This window comes from Schistocerca cancellata, chromosome 4 (assembly GCF_023864275.1).
Source record: "Schistocerca cancellata isolate TAMUIC-IGC-003103 chromosome 4, iqSchCanc2.1, whole genome shotgun sequence".
In the NCBI taxonomy this organism is placed as follows: domain Eukaryota; kingdom Metazoa; phylum Arthropoda; class Insecta; order Orthoptera; family Acrididae; genus Schistocerca; species Schistocerca cancellata.
This window is the reverse complement of record NC_064629.1, coordinates 348,483,155-348,508,699: the sequence shown is the minus strand read 5'-3', so window position 1 is coordinate 348,508,699 and position 25,545 is coordinate 348,483,155. Positions and strand designations below refer to the sequence as shown.

The 25,545-nt window shown below is 41.8% G+C and overlaps 1 protein-coding gene across 3 annotated transcripts in view; it reads left to right on the top strand.

The window, feature by feature from the left end:
- Positions 1-25,545, top strand: part of LOC126183585 (uncharacterized) — a 231,062-nt gene that overhangs the window by 140,041 nt on the left and 65,476 nt on the right. For all 3 annotated transcript variants that reach the window (XM_049925681.1, XM_049925683.1, XM_049925682.1), the window contains one exon: positions 2,152-2,462. In XM_049925681.1, coding sequence (XP_049781638.1) covers positions 2,190-2,462 — 273 coding nt within the window. In that variant the 5' untranslated portion in view covers positions 2,152-2,189. The remainder of the gene's footprint in view (positions 1-2,151; positions 2,463-25,545) is intronic.

The following is a 25,545-nucleotide window of genomic DNA, read 5'->3' as shown; positions in this document are numbered from 1 at the left end:
CTACCACTGTCCTGCCACTGTGCCTTTCTCCTCAGCAGATATGCATGCCATTTGTCTGCCATGTGTGGCCACCCATCCTATGCCTCCTTCTTCAATGACTCCTTTGATCACCAGTATGGGGTGCATCCCTCTTCTCTGTTACCTCCTGGTTTGTTCTTGCTCGAAGCTACTTGCAACTTTCCCAGTGGGTGTAAACCCTTCACCACCTTGGCTTCGTGTGGCAGCCTGTGTTCACCTTGGCCTTCATTTGCTTCCTAAGAACACTACTCCAGCCTCAGTTTATTGCCTTCAGTTTCACGACCTTTGCATGGAACTTCATGATAGTAACTTTGTGTACACTGGTGGCTCTTGGGCTGACTGTGGTGTCGGGTGTGCTTTCATCATTGGCGCGATGTTTTTTGGTATCAGCTTCCAGAACACTGCTCAATATTTACAGCAGAGCTCTTTGCCCTGTATCGGGCCATGTAGTACATTCAGCAACATAGGCTTTTCAGTTATCCAGTGACACAGGCTTTTCAATTGCACCATCTGATCAGACTCTGTCAGTGCCCTTCAAAACCTCTGTGTGCTGTACATTGTCCATCTCCTAGTGCAGCAAGTCGAGGAAAGCTGTCACTTGCTCACTCTTGATGGAGCCACTGTGATGTTTATTTGGGTTCCTTGTCACATCAGTCTGACAGGAAATGAAGCCACTGACACTGCTGCCGAGGCTGCAGTCCTCGTACCTCAGCTCGCTAGTTCTTACATTCCCTCTGATGATCTCTGTGTTGCTGTCTGCCAGCAGGTGGTGTCCCTTTGGCATCACCACTGGTCCTCCCTTAATGGGAACACGCTCTAGGTTATTAAGCCTCTCCCAGTAGCTTTGGATGACCTTCTCTCGGCCCTCTCAGCACAAGGAGATCATTTTAACTAGGTTGTGTATTGAGCACTGTTGTTTTAGCAATCGCCATTTAAATGGTGCTCCCCCCTCAGCTTCTGACAGTCCACCATTTCCTGATGGAATGCCCTTTTTTTAATTGCTTATATTCTCTTTTGTGTTTGCTGTCTGAGTTATCGGCCATTTTAGTGAATGATGTGCGGGCTGTTGACTGTGTTTTCCTTTTTATGCATTGTAGCAATATGGCAAAGGCAATTTCATTTTTGGTTCAGGACCTCTGTTTCTCTATGGTGTAATCTATAGACCTTTCTCCATGTCTCTGGTTTTAGCTGTCTTCTCTTCTGTTGTTTGGATTGACGTGTAGTCATTTTTAACTCATCTCTTTGTCTTCATATTTTACAGTTTTGACATGAGCATGTGTGACCCTAGTTGCTTTTGCCTCCTAAAACAAACCAAAACAAATTATCACAGGTTGTGGTTTATTATTTATTTTCAATAATTAGTGATTTATATTTGTGTGTAATGAAATAGTAAAATTATGATTCTGGCTGTGCTGAGCAGCAGTTACATTGAAACTTCCTGTCAGATTAAAATTATGTGGCAGGCCAGGACTCGAACCTGAAGCATTGCCTTTCATGGACAAGTACTCTACCAACTGAACTACCTGAGCATGACTTACATCCCATCCTTGCTCCTTTACTTTTGGTGGGACTAGCACTCCTGGAATAAAGGAATAGCAGATAAATGGCTTAGCCACAGCCTGCAGGATGTTACCAGAATGGTTGTTCACTCTGCAGAAGTGTTTGCTGATATGACATGCTTGTCTCACAAATTTTGCAGGAGAACTTCTGAGATGTTTGGAAGGTAGAAGGTAGAAGGTAGAAGGTGAGGTACTGGTAGAAGTAAAATTGTAAGGATGGGTTGTGAGTCATGCATTGGTTACTCAGTTGGTAGAGCATTTGCTGTCAAAAGGCCAATGTCCCAGGTTAGAATCCTGGTCTGGCACACATTTTTAATTTTCCAGAAAGTTTCATATCAGTGCACACTCTGTTGCAGAGTGAAAATTCATTCTTGAAGCAAGTATGTTATTTCACTCCTGCTGTGAACTGGATTTTCTTTACTGGTGAAATCTAATTGTTTCCTTTGAAAAACCACAGTTGGTGCTTTTGTATTTCATTGTATCCAGTATTTCCACCTCGTTATTTTCTGTGGTGGAAAAAAAATCCTGTAATGATACAAGCATAGTAATGAACATTATTATCTTTTCTTTACAGAAACCTAAGTGAATTTAGTTCAGAGCCAAGCTGAAGGAATGTGTTGGAGGCCTTTCCTGATTTTGCTGTTAATCACAGTAGATGTTAAATCTGAGGAAAAAAGTGCAGAAGAAAATGAAGCAGGAGGGGAGTTTTTAAGGAATATGATACAACAAATAAGAAATGAGCAAGGAAATCTCAATTCTCAAAACAGTTACCCAATAAGTCGTATTGAAGAAGATACAAAAGAGCTGCAGTATTCTAAACCTAAACTCAAAGAGACTGGACTGAAAATAATGGGACCAACTCCTCTACCAGATACGGATAACACAGTGAGTACAATTTAAGACTTTCAGAATAGTTTAACAATGTATGCTAGAGTTCCAAAGGTCACCTCAGCAGTTTATGATTGTCTTTATGATGATTATGAATGTTGCTGTTGATTTTATAACAGGTATAAACACCTTTTCATTTCATTTATATTTATTCTTCCATTGTCCAGTCATCTATTTGAATATATTCACCAGATGATCTTTCCTCCCTTTTTCTCCCTCCTCTCTATCTTATTCCAGTTAATTTTCTTATTTATTTGACTAGAGCATTTAATGTGTATGAGATGTATCAGAATTTCATTCTAAAACTTTATCCGGACACATTACTTACGGGATCATGTGCTGCATTTCTCTTGCTGGATATAGTCATAAAATTTACTGCTTAATTGTTAAACAAGGGCCTGTCACAATATCGTCACACATTTGGATTCAAGTTTTTTCATTCAAGGTTCTATTCCTGTTCAGAAGACTTAGGAGAAACAGTGTGCCCTTTCCTGACCTTAATATTTTATATTCTTTAAAAAGTTGTAAACATTTCTGCCCCCTGTATCTTAATTCCATATCAGTGATTAGTCCCTTAATCAGGTTTCTTGGAACATGACAATACCCTCCTTGCTGCGTCTGACTCCTCTCTGTTTTCACCATGCATAGCAGTCTGCTGAAGGTGGCCATTGACTGTTCCCTGTGCTGTTACAGAAATAAACTTTTCTTTTGGAATTGCCAGCTGATTAACAGGGGAAATTCTCATCCCTCTGAAAACTTCTACAGCATTTGATATTGTAGTTGCTTTTCCCTAGGCCTCTTTCAAGAGAGAACCAACACTGAATTTTTGTTGACATATGTAGTGGATGGTTGAACACCCAGTAATGGCAGTCTTGCAGATATAAAACTGCAGAAGAGTGCAGTGCATGTGTTTTAGCACTGGAGAGGCATAAAACCACAATGTCATCCCCATACAACATTCAGAAACATTGACCCATTTTGCATAGGTTGTGTGACCATCCAAATGCACAGAATGCTTCTTCATTAACATATCCTGATTATGTAATATGGGTAGTAGATCCTAACAGCAATTCATTATAAGAGTTATTTTTTTTAGGCTGATGGTTTTGGATACAATGAATAAAGGAAAGGACATTACTTTAGTATCACAGGAGATCAGTGCAAACACATTGCCTCCCCTTAACTACATGTCACTCTAACAACATCCCTTTCCATTTTAGTTGCAATGACTCAAACTGGATGGCAGTTACTGTGAGCAATACCAATCTCATCTACCTTCATCTACAAGATCAAATCTAGCAGTACTGATTCCAGCAGGTTGTACAATTCAGTGATCTTTTTCCTTGTCAACCCATATTCTATGGACTGTGAAATTTCCACAAGTTTTCTTAGGGACAAGGCCCATAAATTTCTGGAACCAGTTGTACCTCTATCTCTTTCTCTTTTTTGTCAAAACAGTGAGCAATTTTCAGATCTTTTGTGTAATTAAGGCTGTGTCACAAATATTGAGAGAGACAGGAGGAAAACTCCTTTTGACCATATACTGAAGTTTCTTTTTTAGAGTAGTTATCTGCTTGTTTGTAAAAATGGGTTGTTTTGCTATATTTGTGTTGCTCTTTTTTCTCTAGCTCAAAGTGTGTGGTCCCATAGTGTATAGAAAACTTATAGCACACACAGTGGCCCAGTTTCTTATGTTTATTTGCATATGTATCATCTACAAAAAATAGTTTGAATGTAGCCAGATGTTATTAAGTATCCTTACAGTTTGAATTTTAGTGTTTGTTACATTACCCCATGCTGTAACCTTTGACTACACTCACCGTATTAATAATTATAAAATGTTGTGAACAATGCAGATATTACAAAGTATATCATACACTGAAGAGACAACACATTATAACCACCTGCTTAATAGCTTGATGATCCACCTTTGGAATGCAACACAGCAGCAGTTCTGCGTAACATGATTTGACAAGTCCTTGGTAGGTTTCTGGAGGCATATGGCACCAGATGTCTACACACATCTGAAGCAGTTTCCATAAATTATAGGCCAGTGGTTTGTGAGTGTAGGGATGGAGCCCAATAGCATCCCTAGTATGTTCTATTAGGCTCAGATCAGGTGAATTTGGTGGCCAAGACATCAACGAGAACTCACCATCCTGCTCCTCAAACCACTGTAGCACAATTCTGGCCTTGTGACATGGACAGTTATCCTCTTGCAAGATGCCATTGCTGTTGGTTGTGATATCAAGCCACAAGGAATGCAGTTGGTCTGCTACAATGTTCACATAGTCGGCCTCTGTCATGATGCCTTCAGTTACTACTACAGATTCCATGGATGCCCAGGTGAGGAGCCCCCATTGCATAATACTGCCCCCCTGGCCTATGCCCATGGTGCAGTGTGTGTTTCAATCAATTGTTCACTTAGTTGACAGAATATCTGGACAAGAACATCAACCTGACAACATGGTTCCATTAATTCAGATCAATCTCAATGACCACATGGCCATTGCACTCATAATCAATTATGTTGTTGGGTCAACATGGAAGCACATAAGTCATCTGCTCAGAGCTCCTTGTCCAACAATATGTACTATCTGCCTAGGTAGCTGAGCTCACTGACACATGTGTGTGGGGTAGTGCCCAACTCAGAAGTGAGCCAGTCTGAATCCTGGTGGCAGATGAAACTTTCACCACTGATATTTGACCAGCAAGGTGAGGAGAGGTGAAGGTGCAAAGTTGCTGACCATCGTATTTTGTGCCATTGTCCTGGGTTAAATTCCAGACCTCTCCATAGTGTCTCAAGAAGTGAGGGCATGTGAAATTGTTGTTGATGATCCTTTTGTCAGACGGGTACATATTCATTAAATTCGGCAACACCTTGTTGCCTACTCATGGCTACACTTTCATCAACCATTTTCCATAGATGTTCATGACAGTAGCACATGAGCTGTCACAAAGCTTCACTGTTCCTGAGCTGCTCTTTCCTACATATCCAGCCATAACAATCTGTCCTTTGACAAAGTTGCTTATGTCAGCAGATTCCAGTTTTCCAGCCTGGGTCATTGCAAGAATGATTGCCCATTACTCTCTGCTCCACTTCTATACTACTCATACCTTGTCACATAACTGTAATGCCACCAGGCAGCATTTAGTCTTGTGGTAAGCTGTGGTCATAATGTTTTAACTCATCTGTGTCTTTACACTGCCTGACATAACAAGTGACACATCCAGATGGGAAGGAGGGAACTGAGTGAAAATTTGGGGTTTATAGGGCATGTGATGCTACTTTGGTGATTGCAAAATTTAGTTGAATTTACAAAGAACTTGGTAGTTACAGCCCACTTATTACTATGGTGTTTGACCACCTTTGGCCTTGATGCATGCGCTGATTGGCTTGGGAAGAGTGACATTATGTAAATGCATCACCTTCTGAGACAAGCTGGTGCACAACTGTTGTTGTGGTCCTTGGTATTCTGAATACTGGCACTGGGACAGAGTTGATGTCTGAACTCATCTCACACATGTTCCATCAGGGACAGATTTGAGGATCTTGGAGGCCACAGGAGCACTTCATCATCACATAAACAGTTTGTAGAGACACTTGCTATATGTGGGTGACAATTGTCTTGTGGAAAATGGCACCATGATACTGTCACATGAGAGGTAACCCATGAGAATGCAGGAAATTCATGGCAAATTATTGTGTTGTCATAGTTCGCTCAGATGCTACCAGCCATGACCTGAAGTCATACCCCATGACTCCCTGTGTTATGACACCAAACGTAACACCACAGTGACTCTCCAAAACATTGGAAGAATGGAACATCTCCCCAGGTCATGCCATGACCCAAACATAACACTCTGTGCCTCACCAAAATATTGGACGAATGGGACACTTCCCCAGGTTATCACCATCCAGGGTAGAGCATAACTGCAATTCACTGTGGAACAGAATGCAACCCATTAATCAGTAGTTCACAGTTCTTTGTCACAATACCACTTCAAGCACAGCCATTTGTTTTGTGGTGTTAACAGCAGGCTAGAAATGGAATGATAATTCCCTAGTCCAGCTACTGCTAGTCTACAACTAATGGTGCTGGGTGACACAGAATGTTGCAGAGAGTCCATTACTTGTTCTCAAATGGCAGGCATGTATAATGTGCTTGGTACACAGTACAGTGATCCTGCCTTGTAGTGGTCAGATATGGTGCCCTCACTTTCCTATGCAGTACAACATCAAGACACTGTCACAGCCGAATGCCCCAAAAGTCTGAATATTACATGATTTGAACAGTTGGCCAAATGGAGACCAACAATGAGACCTGTTCCAAGCTCTGTCAGGTGCTGATAATATCTCACATAAGTATGCATCATCTCCATGTTCTTCACAATGATCACTCATCTGATGCTGTTCATGCCTGTTATATATCATACCAGCCCTGATAACAACGCTAAACATGAATAACATTAATGCACTCTGGTGGCCATTCTACCTGTCACAGAGAACTGCAACTCAGATCATTTACATACCCACTGATAATCTGAATATGTGTGAAACAACACTGACATCTGACCATGTCTTCTGGGTGTGTCCCTTCTTTTGTCACACAGTGTATACGTATAAAATGCATACTAAATTATCAATTCAGGCCTCTTAACAAATGAAATCCCATTTCATATAATCTAACAAAAACTTACATAATGGGCAGATTGGTTGCCTTAGCTTATTTACCTTGAAAGAATACAATTTCTTTTCAAAATAAACTCAGATTTAGCATCTTGTTACCATGGTGTTTTTTTACTGTCATAAATCACAGAACAGAATGGTACCCATAAGGCCAAATATGTGTTCCGGTGTTCCTGTTGTCATTTCTGACAATCTAAACAGCAGTTTACTCACATTCCCCCATACCTCATTTAACCTCGAGAGACTATATTTATTAGGCTAAACATAAACATTTGTCTGGGCAGAGGAAAAGTTGGCAACTGTCTAGGAACAGTGGTAGTGCCTCTTATGAAGCATTTACAAACTAGCATAGCTAATTTATTTCTCTCATAACATGCAGATAATCAAAAGCATACAGAGGTAGAAGAGAAAACTGATAATATTTACATTTCTTCTATATTACTTTTTGGAATGTAGGTTGCGATGACTGGTCTGCCACATAGTCAGAGGTCTAGTTTAGGCTGAAGTGTGAATAGAGCATAGCATCTGCATGGCAAGACCACATGAGTGGCCGTCCTTAGCCATCACTTTTTTTTCACATGGATTAACTGCTCTTGGCCAGCAATTCTCTCAATCTCTTTAATGCAGGTGAACTCTCATTGACAACGACCCAATTGATGCATGGCCTTACAATGCAGCCAAGGAAATATGGAGGTTAGGTGGGTCACAATACAGTGTGAGGCACAGTGTTAAGTAAGTTGAGTGAATCTCGCCTGTGTACTTTATGACTTTGTAACCTATGTGCGAGTGGTCTCAGTTGACTGAGTGTTACACTGCTATTCATGCCGAGCTCACAGTTGTGATTAGGCAAGGTAGTGTTGATCTCCTATGTTGACTTCAGACAATCTATGTGAAGTTTATATGCCATCTCTCATGCACCACAGTTGTGTGATGGCCCTGTGGATGGCTGACCTAGTGCCTGAAGTCTGCTGAAGGTTGCTATTTGATTGTGAGTTGGAAAAGCCAACAAACTTGATGTGAAAAGAATTATATTTCCACTTATGGTGCATATTTGGTGAACTTTTCATGATTAATATGCTTTAGTTTTATATAATCATACTAAAACTTCATGACGATGAACATGGTATACAATTTTGTCATTGGTTCCATCATTTTGCATATTCAGACAGTTTGACCTGTTACCCACTGTGATAATGTATTTCAAATAATTTTCTTTAAAAAAATCATTTCTACCATATGGTCTGTGAATATTATGGTTTCAAGTTATACTGGGTGACCAAAAAATCTGTTAACATTTGAACGTTCAAGACTTCATAGAATGATGTAGGTAGAGATGTAAAAACTGACACACATGCTTGAAATGACGTGTTACTTTACTGAAAAAAAAAAATGCGCAAAATGACCAACAGATGGTACTTCTTATGATGCAAAAGCAATAACTAACATAAAAATTGATTTTTAACACAGATGACTTTCTTTATAACAAATGCTGAACATGTAGGCCACCATTCATCAACAATAGCAGTAGTCAGGGGACAATGTTGTGAGCAGCTCTTACAGCATATCAGTAGGTATGGTGAGAAATTGCTGTTGGATGTTGTCTTTTAGCATCCCAATGAGGCTGGATCATCACAGTACAATTGTAACTTCAGGTAGCCCCAAAACCAATAACCACACAGATTGAGGCCTGGGGACCTGGGAGACAAGACACAACAGAATTGGTGGCTCAGCACATGATCCTTACCAAACAATATGCATGAGAGATCTTTCACACATGTAGCAGTATGGGATGCGGCACCACGCTGCATAGGTCATACCTTCCAGCAAATGTTTATCAGCCGAACTATGGATGAAGTGATTCTGTAACAAAGTGGCATACCTTGCACCCATCAGACTGACAGTCTGTAAAGCAGCGCCCCACATTTCCTTGAAGAAAGAGTGTCCAGTTAGGATTTATGTGGGAAATTCACACTACACTGTGACTTTCTTGTCATGCAATGGGTTTCCCATGACAGTTGTAGGATTTTCGGTACCCAAAACTGTGTGGGTGTGGACTCTCCAGACCCTTGGAATGTGAAATAGGCATTAAACAATCATCATCTCCCCCCATTTTCTGATGTGCCCACACTGCAGATGCTCTCTACATTACAAAATTGGTGACTAACACCTCATGATTTGACACTGGATTTTGTGCAGATAATATTGGATGGTACACCTTAGTAGTCTCCAAACAGGAGAGTGAGAATATTGGTGGGGCTTCACGAGTGCTGACTTCACTATGCAGCAATGAACCCTTGAAGTCTCCATTTCTTACTGAATTGCCAGAGTAGCAGTAGCACTTGTATTTGACCAGACACTATGGCACCAATAATCTAAACAGCCCATGGTTCTGAACTTTGTGATCATTTTTCTTCACAGTGATGCTCATTGCAGGACCATTACCTGTTCAAGTACCCTTCTTATGGTTACAGGGTCATAAAGCTACAGTATCAGAATCAACATTCTGGTAGTAAAGCTTCACTAACAGTACCTTTTCCAGTGCATCTCCCTCCCTTGCAACAGCTCATTTGATACAAGATTCTCATGTGATGTTAAATTTGCCGATTGGACTATAGGAGTCACACACAGTGCTGTCAGTGGTTTAAGGATTTTGGAAATGGCAGTATGTCAGTCTGTGAGGATCCACGGCCTAGACAATCTTCCACAGCAACAGATGATGATCACATCAAAAAAGTTCATGCTATGTTTTGTTGAAATAATTGTTTAATTGTCCGAGTAGCTGGTGTTGAAGTGAGCGTCAGTGTAGGACCATGCTATCAAATTTTGAATGACAGTCTTGTGACACATTGTGTCATTGCAAAATTCATTCCCTGTTTGTTGACTGATGATCAGAAACAGATCTATGTTGAAATAAGCCAAGAACTGCTTGCCGCAGCAAATGGAAATGAAAACTTCCTTCAAAACATCATAACTGGAGATGAGAGTGAGTTAATAACTGTTGTGGATTGGCAAGACAGCCAACCCACTATGAGGAAGCTGAAAGGCATGCGTTTAAGCTCATGCAGGCTGGCGTGAGGTCTGGAACAGGACAAGGAATTTATACTAGCAAAAAACGTACGTAGCTGCTGGAATACTTAACTTTAATACATAATTGGTGAACATCGCTCTTGATGGTACATGTTTTACAGCATCAATAGTAACTGGTAATGGCGCCTTGCTAGGTCATAGCAAATGACGTAGCTGAAGGCTATGCTAACTATCATCTCGGCAAATGAGAGCATAATTTGTCAGTGAACCATCGCTAGCAAAGTCGGCTGTACAACTGGGGCGAGTGCTAGGAAGTCTCTCTAGACCTGCAGTGTGGCGGCGCTCGGTCTGCAATCACTGATAGTGGCGACACGCGGGTCCGACATATACTAACGGACCGCGGCCGATTTAAAGGCTACCACCTAGCAAGTGTGGTGTCTGGCGGTGACACCACAATAACAATAATACTGAAATGAAGGTGCAGATGTTGCAGTGGGTGGGCAAAGTGTGTCCTTGTCCAAAGAAGGCAGGCATGAGTCAGCCAAAGATCAAGGTTAATGCTAGCCATGGCATACCAAACCACACATGCCAGATGTGTGGCCAGTGGCTCAGCCTGTCTCGTCTTTGCTCTGTTCTTCTCAGAAGTACCCAGTACAGCCCAACATTTCATTTATTATTGTGGTGTGGTTTTTGGTCAGCACAACTCTCTTCAGCTCAACAGAATTGTAGTGCTAGTACTGTTTACACTTCAATATTTGTTCATGGTGTGAAGGATATTCACAGATCCAGTGCCTGTTTATGCAAAAAGAGGCAATATAATGAACTATTGTCACAGATCTTTAAAACTGGATGGGAATGACAAGTGAGATGGACGACAATTCTCCATATCTATTATACAGAAGTATAATCAATCATTACTGCAAATGTGCTATGAAATGACATTACAATCTCATGCACAAAGAATTTAAAGATTTAGTTGACAAAGAAAGACCAAAAAACTATGATGATTGACAGATGGGATTCATTGTTCTGTACATCAAGAGCGACTTTGTGCTAAATTTGTGGGTATGGAGCACATGAAGAAATTGGTGGTATGGATGTTAAAATCTCACAAGTAGCCCAAGTATTCTGATTTCAGTTGCAACAGTTTTTGATGGAATTGAATGATATGTACGGACACTATACATAGTATTGCAAAGTACGATGGTTAAATCTAGGTCGTGCTTGGAATGAGTTTTTGATTTAAAACCCACTACTGTTGACTTTATGAAGAAAAAAGGAGTGAAGGAACAAAAATTAGAACATCTGGAGTGGATTGCAGACCTCGCATTTTATGTGGACTTGGCTGGACATGCCCACAGTAAAATGTTGAGAAGTGAAAAATGACTTATTTCTGACTTGATGGAGATGCTTTTTAGAAGAAATTTGATTTGTGGAAGGGACAAATTCTGATAAACACAGCCCAGTTCACTAAGCTAACTGGCATTAAAGAAAATATGAGGTTTGAAGAATTCATTCTGGCCTTCAAAGAATTACATGAATAATTTTGAGGACACTGCCTGTTGTGTTTAGGAAGGCTGCATACTTGGTTCACTAGACAAACAAACAAATTATATTAATGGGTTTTATTACAATTAATCAAATACAATACTTAACTTTAGCTATTACATAGATGTGTCACAAGCAAAAGGCGACATACGAAATAATCAGTCTTTGCAGTGATGTGATTCTTGAGTTTCTCCTGGCGTATTTGATAATCAAAATATCCACAGGTGTACTGCTGGTCTACAGTGTCCAACGGGCACAATATTTCGGTGGTCATACATGTCGCCATCATCAGGTGAACTGACGGACTGAGCTCCAATGAACGTGCCGGCACGGAGATCCGTACGCTATGGTTGCTCAGAGGGAACTGAGTTCGGTCGCGGCAGCAGCCGATTTAAATACCCTCCGCCCACGGCGCGCTCCCTCTGCTGTCCACGCCCTGTGCCACGGTCGCGCGGTGGAACAGATTGCAGTGACTGCTGATCTCTAACCGACAAAAGTCTTTCCTGAACTCCTACCATAGTCGCTATCACTGATGCTGCTATAGAACTGGAGCTGCTGCTGTTGCATTGTCATACTGGAGGGAAGTCTGGTCAGTGTGTGATTGGATGATCTCTTCTCACAGCCTTCTCTTCACTGTCATTCCCGACTGGTGTGCCGGTGCTTGACTTTACGCTGTAAAATTCCTCCCCCCTCCCCCCATCCACCCCCCCACCAAAGCAACAGACCATCATCATATATGGAGTGTGACAACATGATAGTGGGGGGGGGGGGGGTGAGGGGCGGAGGCAGGAGCATGAATGCTCTGATGAACCAGAAGCTGTGGCTGCAAGGGGTGTCAGAGTTCCAGTCTTACCCCGCTATCTGGCCTTTGCTCTGCTGGAAACATCCCCCAGAAAATGCCAAGAAGGGTACACATCCACCTCCTGAGGCCCATACCATGATGTAGAAGGTGTCGGCCACTGTGGCGTGGGCGGGTCCAGCTCCATCAGTAGGACGAGAGAAGGTGGAGGAGGCGAAGGCTCTGTCTCCATGGGGTTGTCCCATGGTATCGTGATGACACATTCTGGTGGCTGCTGTAGCTGCACTGTCCTCAGGTCCCATGAATTGGTGGCTGCTGTGGCCGTGCTCTCCTCAGGATCCATGATCTGAGGGAAGAGACACAGAAGGATCACCATGCACATGACAGTGGCAAATTTTATTGTGATGTCGGCACTGCAATCCATCTGGGACTGAAATCAGATACATGCAAGTGCCAAGTCACAAAGTATCTTGTCTTACACCCATCATCTGCTGCCGCTAAAAGCACTGAAAAACACAGTATCATGCAGTCTTCCTTTGGTGCTGGATATTGAGGAGGTTGGAGCAGTGTCTGATGGCAGCGGCCGTGAAGCAGTTCTGCCAGTGATGGCCCATCTTGTGGATGCGAAGGACAGGAGGTGAGAAACAGTTGCAATGTTTGATCCCTGGTGTGTGCGGTTTGAAGTCGGGAAGTTTGGCCATCTGCTGCTTGAAGGTTCTGACAAAATGTTCCACTTTGCTGTTTGACTGCCGCAGTAGTTAAATGCTGTATGCCATTGTGTTCACAGAATGTTGCAAATTCATTTGACATGGACTGAAGGCCGTTGTCCAACACTATGACTTCAGGCAAACCTTCGAGGCAAAAAATAGAGGACAACACCTGAATTGTGCTATGTGATGTTGTCGAGTTCATTGGCATAGCAAAAGAAAACTTGCTATAAGGGTCTACCACAATCATCCAATGAATGTTCCAAAAAGGACCTGCAAAGTCTATGGGCACACGTTGTGATAGTGATTGCAATTTAGGCCAAGCAGAGAATTTTTTTGGCAGAGTGGACTGATTTTCTGCACATGACACTGTGACGTCATCTGTTCTATTTGAGTGTCCATATCCTGCCAAGTACAGTGTCAACTCGCTAACTGTTTTGTACAAACAATCCCCCAGTGTCCTTGGTGAAATAACTGCAACACTCCTTTTTGCAGAGCTTTGGAAATCAACACACATGACTGTCCACTGTCATTTTGAACAAGAATCACACCTTGCTGTATAACAAGGCTATGCTGACGTGCAAAGTATTTGCACACTAAAGAGTTCTCTATGTTATGCAGTGAGCAAGGCCAAGATGTACGAATGTATTTTAGCAAAATGTTCAAATCTGAATCAGCTTCCATGTCCTGTGCAGTTTTGCTATAGTTCAGAGGAAAGGATTGAAGCAATTCAGAATTGTGAGCATCAATGTGACAACAAGAGGTAGCAGAAGTGTCAAAGTCTGTATCAGGGTCAGTGGGAAGACATGAAAGTGTGTCCACATTACCATGTTGAGCTGTCGGACAATACACAATCTCGTACTGGTATTGAGACAAGAATAAAACCCATCTTTGCAATTTTTGGGCAGTTGGTACAGGAACCAGCTTCAGCAGATGAAACAAGGACTGCACTGGCTTGTGATCCATTACTAAGTAGAATTTTCTGCCACATGAATAGTGGTGGAATTTGGTGACACCATAAACAATAGCCAATGCCTCTTTCTCTATTTGGACAACACTTTTGATGCAAAAGCTATTGGCCTGTGTTTATCACCAAATCTCTGTGAATGCACTGCACCGATTCCGTAAGAGGAAGTGTTAGCTTGCAACACAACTGGTTTGTCATGATCAAAGTGAACCAAGCATTGATCACTGAGCAATGCATCTGTAAGTTTTTGAAAAACTTCTTGGCACTCATCTGTCCAAACAAAGGGGACATTCTTCCAATGCAAGCAATGCAATGGAGCTGTGATTTGTGCAGCATTTGGTATTAACTGAATACAATAGTTCATTTTCCCTAAGACTGACTGCAATTCTGTGACATTGCGATGAACTGGCAGTTCACTTATGTCTAACAAATGCGACTGAAGATGATGTACACCTTGACTGTTTATGACACGACCAACATACTGCAACTCATGTTTAAAAAAATCTGCCTGTCCAGTCTTCACTTGAGTCCTGCATCAGATAACACACAAAACAAAGCATGCAAATTAGCAATGTGTTCTTCAGGTGTATGACAATATCATCCAAATAGTTTGAACAGTGTGGTACTTGAGCAGTCAGTTGTTCCAAATACCATTGGGAAATGGCAGTTGTGGAAGCGCTACCAAAAGGCAAACACAAATATTTAAACAAGCCCAAATGAGTGTACAGTTTGAGATTCTTCATCTAGTGGTATTTGAAGATACGTGTTGCACAAATCAATTTTTGAAAAGTAGTGACTAGCACCTAATCTGTCCATGAGATCCTCTGTGTGTGGCAATGGATAAGTATTAGTCACAGTTTGTAGGTTGATGGTAGACTTAAAGTTAACACACAGGCAAATGTGACCTGAGAGTTTGGGGAGCAAAACCAGTGGACTTGACCAATGACTAGCTTGTATGGGCACAATAGCTCCACTGTCTTGCAATTCTTTAAGTTCAGCAGCTACTTTGCTATGTAATGCAATGGGTACAGTTCTGGCCTAGTAAAATTTCAGCTGAGCATTGTCTTTCATAGTAATATATGCAATAAAATTGTTAGTCTTTTTTACACCTTCAGAAAAGAGTTCAGAGTATTCTTACAGCAAGCTAACTACACTGTCTTTGGCATTAAATACAGTCATTGACAACACATTGTCCTAAATTTGAAAAATCAAATGAATCAAGGCCAAATATGTTTCTCACTATCACGTGATTGTAGCACAGTGAAAGTCACAGTTCATGTGTGTGAGGGATTCATAGCAGGCAATGTACATTTGCTGAGAATGGGAATCTCATGTCCATTACAAGCCATCAGGTGTGTGCTAGTTTTAGACAGGCATGGGCAGCCTAACAGTTCATATGTGTTATGATTCAGGAATGAAACAGTGGCACCCATGTGCATCTGAAATTTCATGTTTTCCACTAAGATGTAAATGAACAAAAAGTTTGTGGCATAGCACTGAAGTAACAATTTGATTGCTAGTTTTGCTAATGCCTGCAGTAGGCTTTGAATACACTGCATTGATTACATGGGCCTCGTGACTAGATTTTTGTGAGTGGGCAGAATTCTCATGTTTGTTCCATTGCAAACATATGGATTGTACGTGACCTTTCTTGCCAGAAGCATAACGCTGTGCTTGTCCGGATGGGCAGTCTTGGCATTTGTGCTGTGAATAGGACCGAGGGGGTTACTTAATTCTGTTCACCTGTGTAGAGAACTGTTTATGCAGTGTGGCACGCACTTGCTGTTGCTGACTACTGGGCTGGTCGTGAGCAATGTATGACCCAACCTGACAAACTAGTGGCTCCTCAAATTTATCAGCCACTACAGCACCTGAATCATACTGATCTAGAATTTGTACTACATGATGAAATGATGGATCTGACTGTTTGAAAATCTTTTCTCTAAGTTTGATGTCAGTTAAATTGCACTCCATTGCATCACGCAACATAACAGCTGAATATAAAGCACCACAAGCACATTTGAATTTGCATTTCCTCGTCATACCCAGCAAATCTGTTACCCACTCAGGATAAGTTTGTTCTGACCTTTTCTTGCAGTGAAAGAATTTGTACCTAGCTGCCACCACATTCACTTATTGGTCATAATAGTTTTTTTAGCAAACCTGTAACCCGATCATAGGAAAGTTCAGTCGGAGTGGTGTTAGGGAACAATTTCTGAATGAGACGAAAGACTGCACTTCCTACCGTTGACAAAAAGTAATGTAGTTTCACAGTATCTGATACTTTGTGAGCAATGATGTAGGCTTTTGACATTTTACTTGGCTTTTGACATTCTTTGTCATTGACCATCCATTGGCTATCAACATTTTTGGCCTTGATGCCTTCGCAGCATTTGGATTCTATCTTGATGAAGTCAAGATGGTTTCCACTGTGGTCCCTCTCCAGGAACTGGAAAACCTCTGCACAGTTTTTTTGCCTCTCTTTCAACTGGATTTGGGACTTTCAGGTGCACATCACCCTTCAATCAGATCCCAACCTCATTTTTACTAGTGGCCTTACAGGCTGCCGTGAAGCAGGAACTTCATCACCTGCAGGTAGGGGGTTTTTGAACCTGTCAGATCTTCTTAATGGGCTGTGCCCCCCATCATCATCCAGAAGCTGAATCAGTCTCTTTGCTTGTGTGAGGATTTCAAGATGACCACAAATGCTCGATCAAAGGTGGAAAGAAACCTATCCTATTCCCTGGCAAGAGGATCTTCTCACCAAACTGGCTGGGGAGGAATATTTTTCTAAGATCGACCTTAGTGACGCATACCTCCAGCTACTCTTAGATGAGGCATTTCAGAAAATGGTTGTCCTTAACATGTAGTTTGGGTTGTATAAGTACAAACGACTCCCGTTTGGCATTTCCCCAGCCCCTGCAATATTCCAGTGACTCCTGGAACAGTTGATACAGCATATTACGGCTTGCATCAATTACTTGGTTGACCTTATTGTCACAGGATCCTCCTGCTAGGAGCATTTGGAAAATGTCTACACCCTCTTCAAGACCCAGGGGGATGTGGGCCTGCATTGTCATTTGAAAAAGTCCAGATTTTTTTTCAGCCAGGAGTGGAGTACTTGGGGAATTGGCTCTCTAAAGAGGGAATCCAGCCTACTAATCAGAACATTGCCATCATCACTTCTTTACCTCAGTGAACTTACTTGAGTTACAAGCATTTTTGGGCAAGCTCAACTATATGCTAAATTCTTACCCCAGACGGCCCACAATGCACAACCTCTCAATGAGTTACATAAGAAAGGAGGTCCCTTGTGCCTTTTGTCAAACTGAAAACCATGCCGACATCTGCACCCTGCCTCATGCCCTTTCGTCCCAGTTGCCTGTTGGTTGTGGCAGCTGATGTGTCTGTTTACGGTATTGGAGCGATCTAGGCACACAGGAATAGGGATGGTTCCAAACAGCCTATAGCATACGCATACAAGACCCTGACCAAGCATAGTGCAACTGTTCCCAGATCAAAAAGGAGGCTTTGGCAATAGTTTCACATTCAAAAAATTTCATGTCAACCTTTTTAACACAGTTCTCTCTAATTATGGATCACAAGCCGTTGGTGGTGTTATTCGGGCCATGCTCCAGCCTCCCAGAATGAACAGCACAATACCTCCAGTGGTAGGAATTGTTTCTCAGTGCCTATCGAGCACAAGCTGACAACCCAGCATTCTAATGGTGACACATTGCTCCATCTATCGCCTGGCCTGGACCCTGATTTCAACCAACAGCAGTTCTCCTGCTTAATGTCAAATGACAACATATATTGGACAGTTTTCCCCTTGCATACATGTGCATTGCTGGTGCAATGTGCTGGGACCCCACCATGCGACAGGTCCATCACTAAGTAATCCATGGCTGGCCCCATTATCTCAGCTGATGACTGAGCTCCACCCTTGGAAACAGATGGTTCATAGTTGCGCAGCAGGCACCTGGTACAAGTGTTGCCTCCTCCATGGTCGCCAGCTTTGGACCTTGCTTCATCTGCTGACACTGGTGCTGTCAGAACCTTTCTCATGTCCCTCCCGGTGGTACACTCCTTGCCCAGCAGTGTGAGCACACTCTTATGGGAGTGCTGAGGCTTGGACACCAGCAACAGTAGTGTCTCCACATGGGTGTACCAAATGCAGAAGGGCCTCGAGCACCATCACCGCAGCTAGCTTTGGCCTCAGACACAGCCATTTCCTCTTCCACCGCCATCTAGATCAGTGATTCCTCTGGTATGCCTATCTCCAGCGCTGTTCCTGGTTGACACTGCTGACTGCACTTCTCCCCCGCCCCTCCCTAGCCTACAGTTGATGAGACTGCAGCTTCACCTGTACCTACGTTCCACCTTCCAGGGCACCATCTCTAATGTATGCACCAGTTTCGGGGGGAGATCTAGTATCACTAGTATCAGGCTACCTTGATGGACGATAGAGGGCAGTGGGCAGTGTTGCCACAGTGCTGCACTTGCCTAGTGAGTGTGGACACCAAATCATCACGTGAATACACTGGCCAGTAGTGCCCATTGCAGCTGGCATAAATACTGCAACATTTTGATTGCTCAGTGTGTTATGTACTTTGTCTTTTTTGTGTGTTATGTACTACTGACTACTCTTCGATGACTGGCATATCTTACTTATTTTCACTCCGTTATGTAATATGGTATCATATTTTGGGGTAACTCCACAAACAGAGAAAAAATGTTTAGAGTACAGAAGCATACAATAAGAGTAATTAGTAATGTAAGTCCAAGAACATCATGTCGAAACTTATTCAAAGAATTGGGCATATTAACTACAACTTCTCAGTATATTTATTCCTTAATGAAGTTTGTTGTAAATAATACATCTCTTTTTCCAACTAACTGCTTAGTACACAGTATCAATACTAGGAATAAGAACAATATACATAAAGATTTAAAATCACTTACTCTTGTCTAGAAAGGGGTCCAGTATTCAGCAACGCATATTTTCAATAAGTTGCCAGCAACCATTAAGAGTTTAGTTTCAAACAAGGCACAATTTAAACATAATCTATAAGAATTTTTGGTGGCCAACTCCCTCTATTCCATCGATGAGTTTCTCAACAAGTGCAGTGGACCATTTTAATGAGAATTTATTATACTTTAATTTTGACAATACTTGGTTGTAACAGCCAAAAAAGTAGCAAATGTCTGAATGATGGATTTAATGAAAGCAGATGTAAGTATTAAACATGTAAATATTAGAAGTTTAAATTTAATTCATGTATATAATTTTACTGTTTATTGACTGAGGATCATTAAAATGAATGAAACTCAAGTTTTTCTAATTACATTTTTGTTATGTGTTTATCTGAAATGTTCCACACCCAGGAGGATTCCTTCTTTTATGGGTCTATGGAATGAATAATTAATCTAATCTAATCTGATCTATTGGTTTTCTTCTTCACTTTTGATTTCGATTGTTGGCTCACACTTAACTTGTTGAAAGCACTGTGTTGAAAGTTTGTTACACTTTGTTGTTGCATAGGTTGATATTGACTTGCTCGTCAGTCCACCATTCAGCCAGCCCTGTTGCTCAACTCTGGCATGGGTTGAGTGTTGTCTGGAGGTGGCCTTTGCACCTTGAGTCATCGAGTTTCTCTCCTGTTTTTCTGATGTGTGCACCAGTATCTGGCTACTTGTGGACATAGCACAGAAATGTCAACCGGCTTCACTAGAGAGCCTCAAAGTTATAGGTACCACTGCCATAAATGTATGTTTATACAGAGTGATTACACAATGGTATTACACATTTTCAAGGATGGTGGAAACAGATGAATGTATCAATTTGAGGTGAGGGTACCTGGTTTAGAAACGAATGAGTCGAAAGTTACAAGCAAAAATCATTCTGACACTGCGCACAGTGGAATACATGTACCGACACTTTGTTGCTAAGAATGTAGGGTATCCAACTTTCAGAGGTGGTAATATGGACAAAGACAAGAAAAAAATGTATAGTAAACATGGGATTTAAAATGCATAGCTGAGGAGCTATGAGCACTTGTTCATTTTCACTAGTGTGAAGCATATCTCCTCTGTTGAACAAGTGCTCATAGCTCTTAAGGTATACATTTTAGAAAATGTTCAAATGTGTGTGAAATCTTATGGGACTTAACTGCTAAGGTCATCAGTCCCTAAGCTTACACACTACTTAATCTAAATTATCCTAAAGACAAACACACACCCATGCCCGAGGGAGGACCCGAGCCGCACAGTCCATGACTGCAGTGCCTAAGACCACTTGGCTAATCCCGCATGGCTACATTTTAGAACCCATGTTTACTAGACTTCTCAGGAACAACAGTACTGGTACATGTGTTCAATTGTCAGAGGTATCATAATGGTTTTCGGTTATAAGTTTTGAGTCTGTTTCCAGTACAAGGACCCATATCTTAAATTGCTACATTTATGCTTCTTCGTGATCCTTGATAGTTTTTATCCTCATCATGGACTCACCCTGTACATACATACATTCACAGGTGCTGGCACCTATAACTTTTGACTCTGTAACACTGTCAGATGACATTTTTAGACATGGGTTAATATGTAAAAATTGATCTACTAAGTGCCCTCTACAACCTTTACAAGTGTGTGATACGTATTGTAAAACATCCTGCATGTGACATATCTTGCAACCTACTGAATAAAGTAATAGACTGTATTGGGTACTCCCTAAATTATTGTATAAACAAGTGTCTAGGGGAGGGATATTTTCCTGGTGAGCTTAAACTGTCTTAGGAAGTTCCTTCATATAAAAGACAAGATAAAGACTCTCCTCCAAGTTTCAGGCCAGTGTCTGTAGCCCCAACTTTTCTAAAGCACTGGACTGTGTATTTTACCAAAAGGTATCTGCTTACTTCAAAAATCTAGGAACAATTAGTGGAGCACAACATGGCTTTAGGAAAAAAACTGCCAATGCTGATGCCATAGACTCTATAGCGAAAGACCTCCATCAAGTGTATGAGGACAAAAGATTTGTTCAAGACACCTTTTTTTATTTAAGCAAGGCCTGTATGGAACACACACCACTTCTTGAAGGAAAAAAAAGAGACTTTCATGGCATTAGACATAACAGCCTTAAATGATTAAAATCATATCTGCAGAACCACTAGCAAGTTGTCCGTGTTGGCAAAGAATGTCCTGTACAGAACAAGTTATGGTGGGCATTCCACAGCCATCAGTGCTGGGCTCTTCCCTGTTTCTAATAATGATTAATGACCTGCCCTCATGCCCAGTTTGGCACTACATGCCAATGACACAAATTTTCTTCACAATAGTAATGATCCCAGTAGCCTCAAAACTTGTGCTGAAATGACAACTACTCCAGCATCCTATTGGTCTAGAGGCAGTAGATTCTTGCTGAATGGTAGCAAAAATCAATGGCTGGTTTTTGCTCTAAGAGACAAGCTTCTCACGGATGATGAAGTTAAAATAACTTTTTGGTGGTATATTTAGATGATAAATGATCTTGGGTCCACATGTAAAATATATTAGTGTTAAGTTATCTAGAATAACTTATTTGTTAAGATGACTTAATTGTATATCTGAAATTCATGTGGGAACATCTTATTTTTAATTGTTTCAACGCATAGTATCATAAGGTATTATTTTATGAGGAAATTCTAGTTGTGTGCTGATGCATTAATACAGCAGGAAAAGCTGATTACTGGTTCTTCATACTCATAAAAGGCAAACTGCAAGCTTTGGTTTGTGAACAAAAAATCATGACTGTAATAAATTAGCAGTTACGAACTCATGGGGCACAAATTATTAAATAAGCATTCACAAACCATAAAAGAGCTATCTGAACAAAAGTTCAAAATGTACACTGCATGACTGGTTAGCTGCCCAACCATTCTATAAGATAAAGGAAGTTGTTGATAGTAATATAATATTATTTTTGTTGTAACTGCAACCGTTCCGGTCGCGGGGTGGTCGAGAACAAAGCGAGGCAGGACCAAATGAAGAACGGCCTGCTAACAAATACATGAACCAAAAGGACGGACTGAACAACGATGGACAACTGAGCAAGATCTTACGACAACAATACACAAGAAGCAACAGGGTGACAGAGACAACCAAACGAATCCACAACATCCACTGAGTAATGAAAACAAAGTACTGTAAATACGCTGTCTGTTGCCAAGAGGTCAATAGATTCCATGAAGTTCAGACTGCCTAGCTGAGCAAGAGGCAGGAGCTTATATATGGGATAAGGTATGCTGCTATTGGCTGCTGGGACCACATGCTCCACCATGGCGCCCTCATGTTATACATGAGCCAGGAACGTGCACAGCTGCAGCTTACGGCGTAACAGCTGTATTATGTTCGAGTATAATGACTTCTGAAGACTAGAAATCTACTCTGTAGGAATCAGCATGGGTTTCGAAAAAGACGGTCATGTGAAACCCAGCTCGCACTATTCGTCCACGAGACTCAGAGGGCCATAGACACGGGTTCACAGGTAGATGCCGTGTTTCTTGACTTCCGCAAGGCGTTCGATACAGTTCCCCACAGTTGTTTAATGAACAAAGTAAGAGCATATGGACTATCAGACCAATTGTGTGATTGAATTGAGGAGTTCCTAGATAACAGGACGCAGCGTGTTATTCTCAATGGAGAGAAGTCTTCCGAAGTAAGAGTGATTTCAGGTGTGCCGCAGGGGAGTGTCATAGGACCGTTGCTATTCACAATATACATAAATGACCTGGTGGATGACATCGGAAGTTCACTGAGGCTTTTTGCAGATGATGCTGTGGTGTATCGAGAGGTTGTAACAATGGAAAATTGTACTGAAATGCAGGAGGGTCTGCAGCGAATTGACGCATGGTGCAGGGAATGGCAATTGAATCTCAATGTAGACAAGTGTAATGTGCTGCAAATACACAGAAAGATAGATCCTTTATCATTTAGCTACAAAATAGCAGGTCAGCAACTGGAAGCAGTTAATACCATAAATTATCTGGGAGTACGCATTAGGAGTGATTTAAAATGTAATGATCATATAATGTTGATCGTCGGTAAAGCAGATGCCAGACTGAGATTCATTGGAAGAATCCTAAGGAAATGCAATCCGAAAACAAAGGAAGTAGGGTACAGTACGCTTGTTTGCCCACTGCTTGAATACTGCTCAGCAGTGTGGGATCCGTACCAGATATGGTTGATACAAGACATAGAGAAGATCCAACGGAGAGCAGCGCACTTTGTTACAGGATCATTAGTAATCGTAAAAGCGTTGCGGAGATGATAGATAAACTCCAGTGGAAGACTCTGCAGGAGAGACGCTCAGTAGCTCGGTACGGGCTTTTGTCAAAGTTTCGAGAACATACCTTCACCGAAGAGTCAAGCAGTATATTGCTCCCTCCTACGTATATCTCACGAAGAGACCATGAGGATAAAATCAGAGAGATTAGAGCCCACACAGAGGCATACCGACAATCCTTCTTTCCACGAACAATACGAGACTGGAATAGAAGGGAGAACCGATAGAGGTACTGAAGGTACCCTCCACCACAAACCGTCAGGTGGCTTGCGGAGTATGGATGTAGATGTAGATGTAGAAATCTAGTGGTGCTCAAGGTCCATGCTGTCTGGCATGGATTCAAAACCCGTGGCGCTCGGTATCAGATCTCTGCCCCCTGAAACTTGTGCGTAGGGGCAGAAATGGCTCAGACGGTGCCAAGATGGGCGACAGATGGGAGAAGATTTGGGATCGTCAACTGCCATTGGTGGAGAGAAAGGGACGTCCGAGGTGTCCATGATGGCCGACCCAGAGCCCAGGGCGGCGGAGGGAGCTGCCGAACCAACTGGGATGGGGTGGGCTGGTGGCTGGCCCACAGGGAGACAGCAACCAGGGGCAGTGGTGGTGACTTGAGGACCACGGCTGTATCCGAAGGAGATAACAGAGGAGGAGGAGGTGGCGGCGGTGGTGGGAGTCTCGTGGAGGTATGTGGGTGGAGCTGGTTATGATGGTGGTGCTCCAACCCTTTCAAAGTCTGCACCAAAGTCACATGCCGCACATGGGCTGCGACAACTGTGGCAGGCGTCCACCCCGGCTGGCATCTGTTCAAAGCGGGACCACACTGCCGCACCGGGGGCATAATGCTGAGAGGGCTGGGAGTGGGGGTGGGAGGGGGATGACATCAGCAAATGGAGCAGGGTCCATGGCTGTCACCCATGGAGGAGCTCCACTGGATTATGTACATCGATTGGCATGGTGTGATAGGTGCTCAAAAACAGGGTGAAGGCTGATGTGGTCGGAGATGTTTCGACCGCCTTCGTTAACTGTTGCTTAAATGTGCGGACTAGCCTCTCTGCCATGTGTAACGGATCATATTAAAGGCTTTACTTTACCGAAGTATGCGATACCCTCCAAATTCAACCAGTTTAACGAGTATTTATGATTATAGAAAAGTTATTGTGTATGTTAACAATGATTGCATAACATGTCTGCATAAACAGTCAACCCACTAAATTATACTGAGTAACTGACCCACACAAAAGTTTATATCACTTGATCACTGATACTGCAAATGTCATCATGTAAAAACACTAAGTTCATCTTAAATAATTAATATGAAGTACGAAAAATAGTGGCCAACTTAGGTATTTTGGGTCTCCTTAAATAAAAATCACCCAGTGAAACCTATTTGTTCACTAGGAGCGTTTTCACTCAGTATTCACGTAAGCAATCCTATTTTTGACGAAAACCAATGTAATTCTTAATAATTCATGTTATTTACTTATTTATGCAAATTAGAGAAGTCAATTGACAAACTTCTAAAAAACGGCCTTTTTGTAACAAAGAATTATTCTGTCAAGTCAACAAATCTGTCTGTCATTTTAATAACATGTTAAATTATGTCACTCGATGCAAATTAATAACTTTCCTGCACAAATTATGATAACAGATGTACATGTGACTTGTAAACTATATCTCTTTTTAGTAGTTCTTTGACAATGTTATAGATACAAGCAGCAAGAACAGTCGGGAGGCAGTCGGAATGTCACTTTGGTAAAGTGTGTTTGTGTGTTATTGTTTGAGGTGGATAAACAATGCAAAGAACATGTAACGGAAATACTACTTTGTGTTGTGTCATGGTCTTTGGTGGACAGTGGAATTAAGATGACCACCAGAGTAATAAATATTTGAAGTTTACATATTTGTTGGTTTCACTCATTCTTCATCATCAAAAGCACATAAAAAACACGGGACCTCATGTTTTTAACCCTAGACAACCAGATGTAGAGCCAGCATCAGCATCGAGAGACAGCAGCGATCCAGC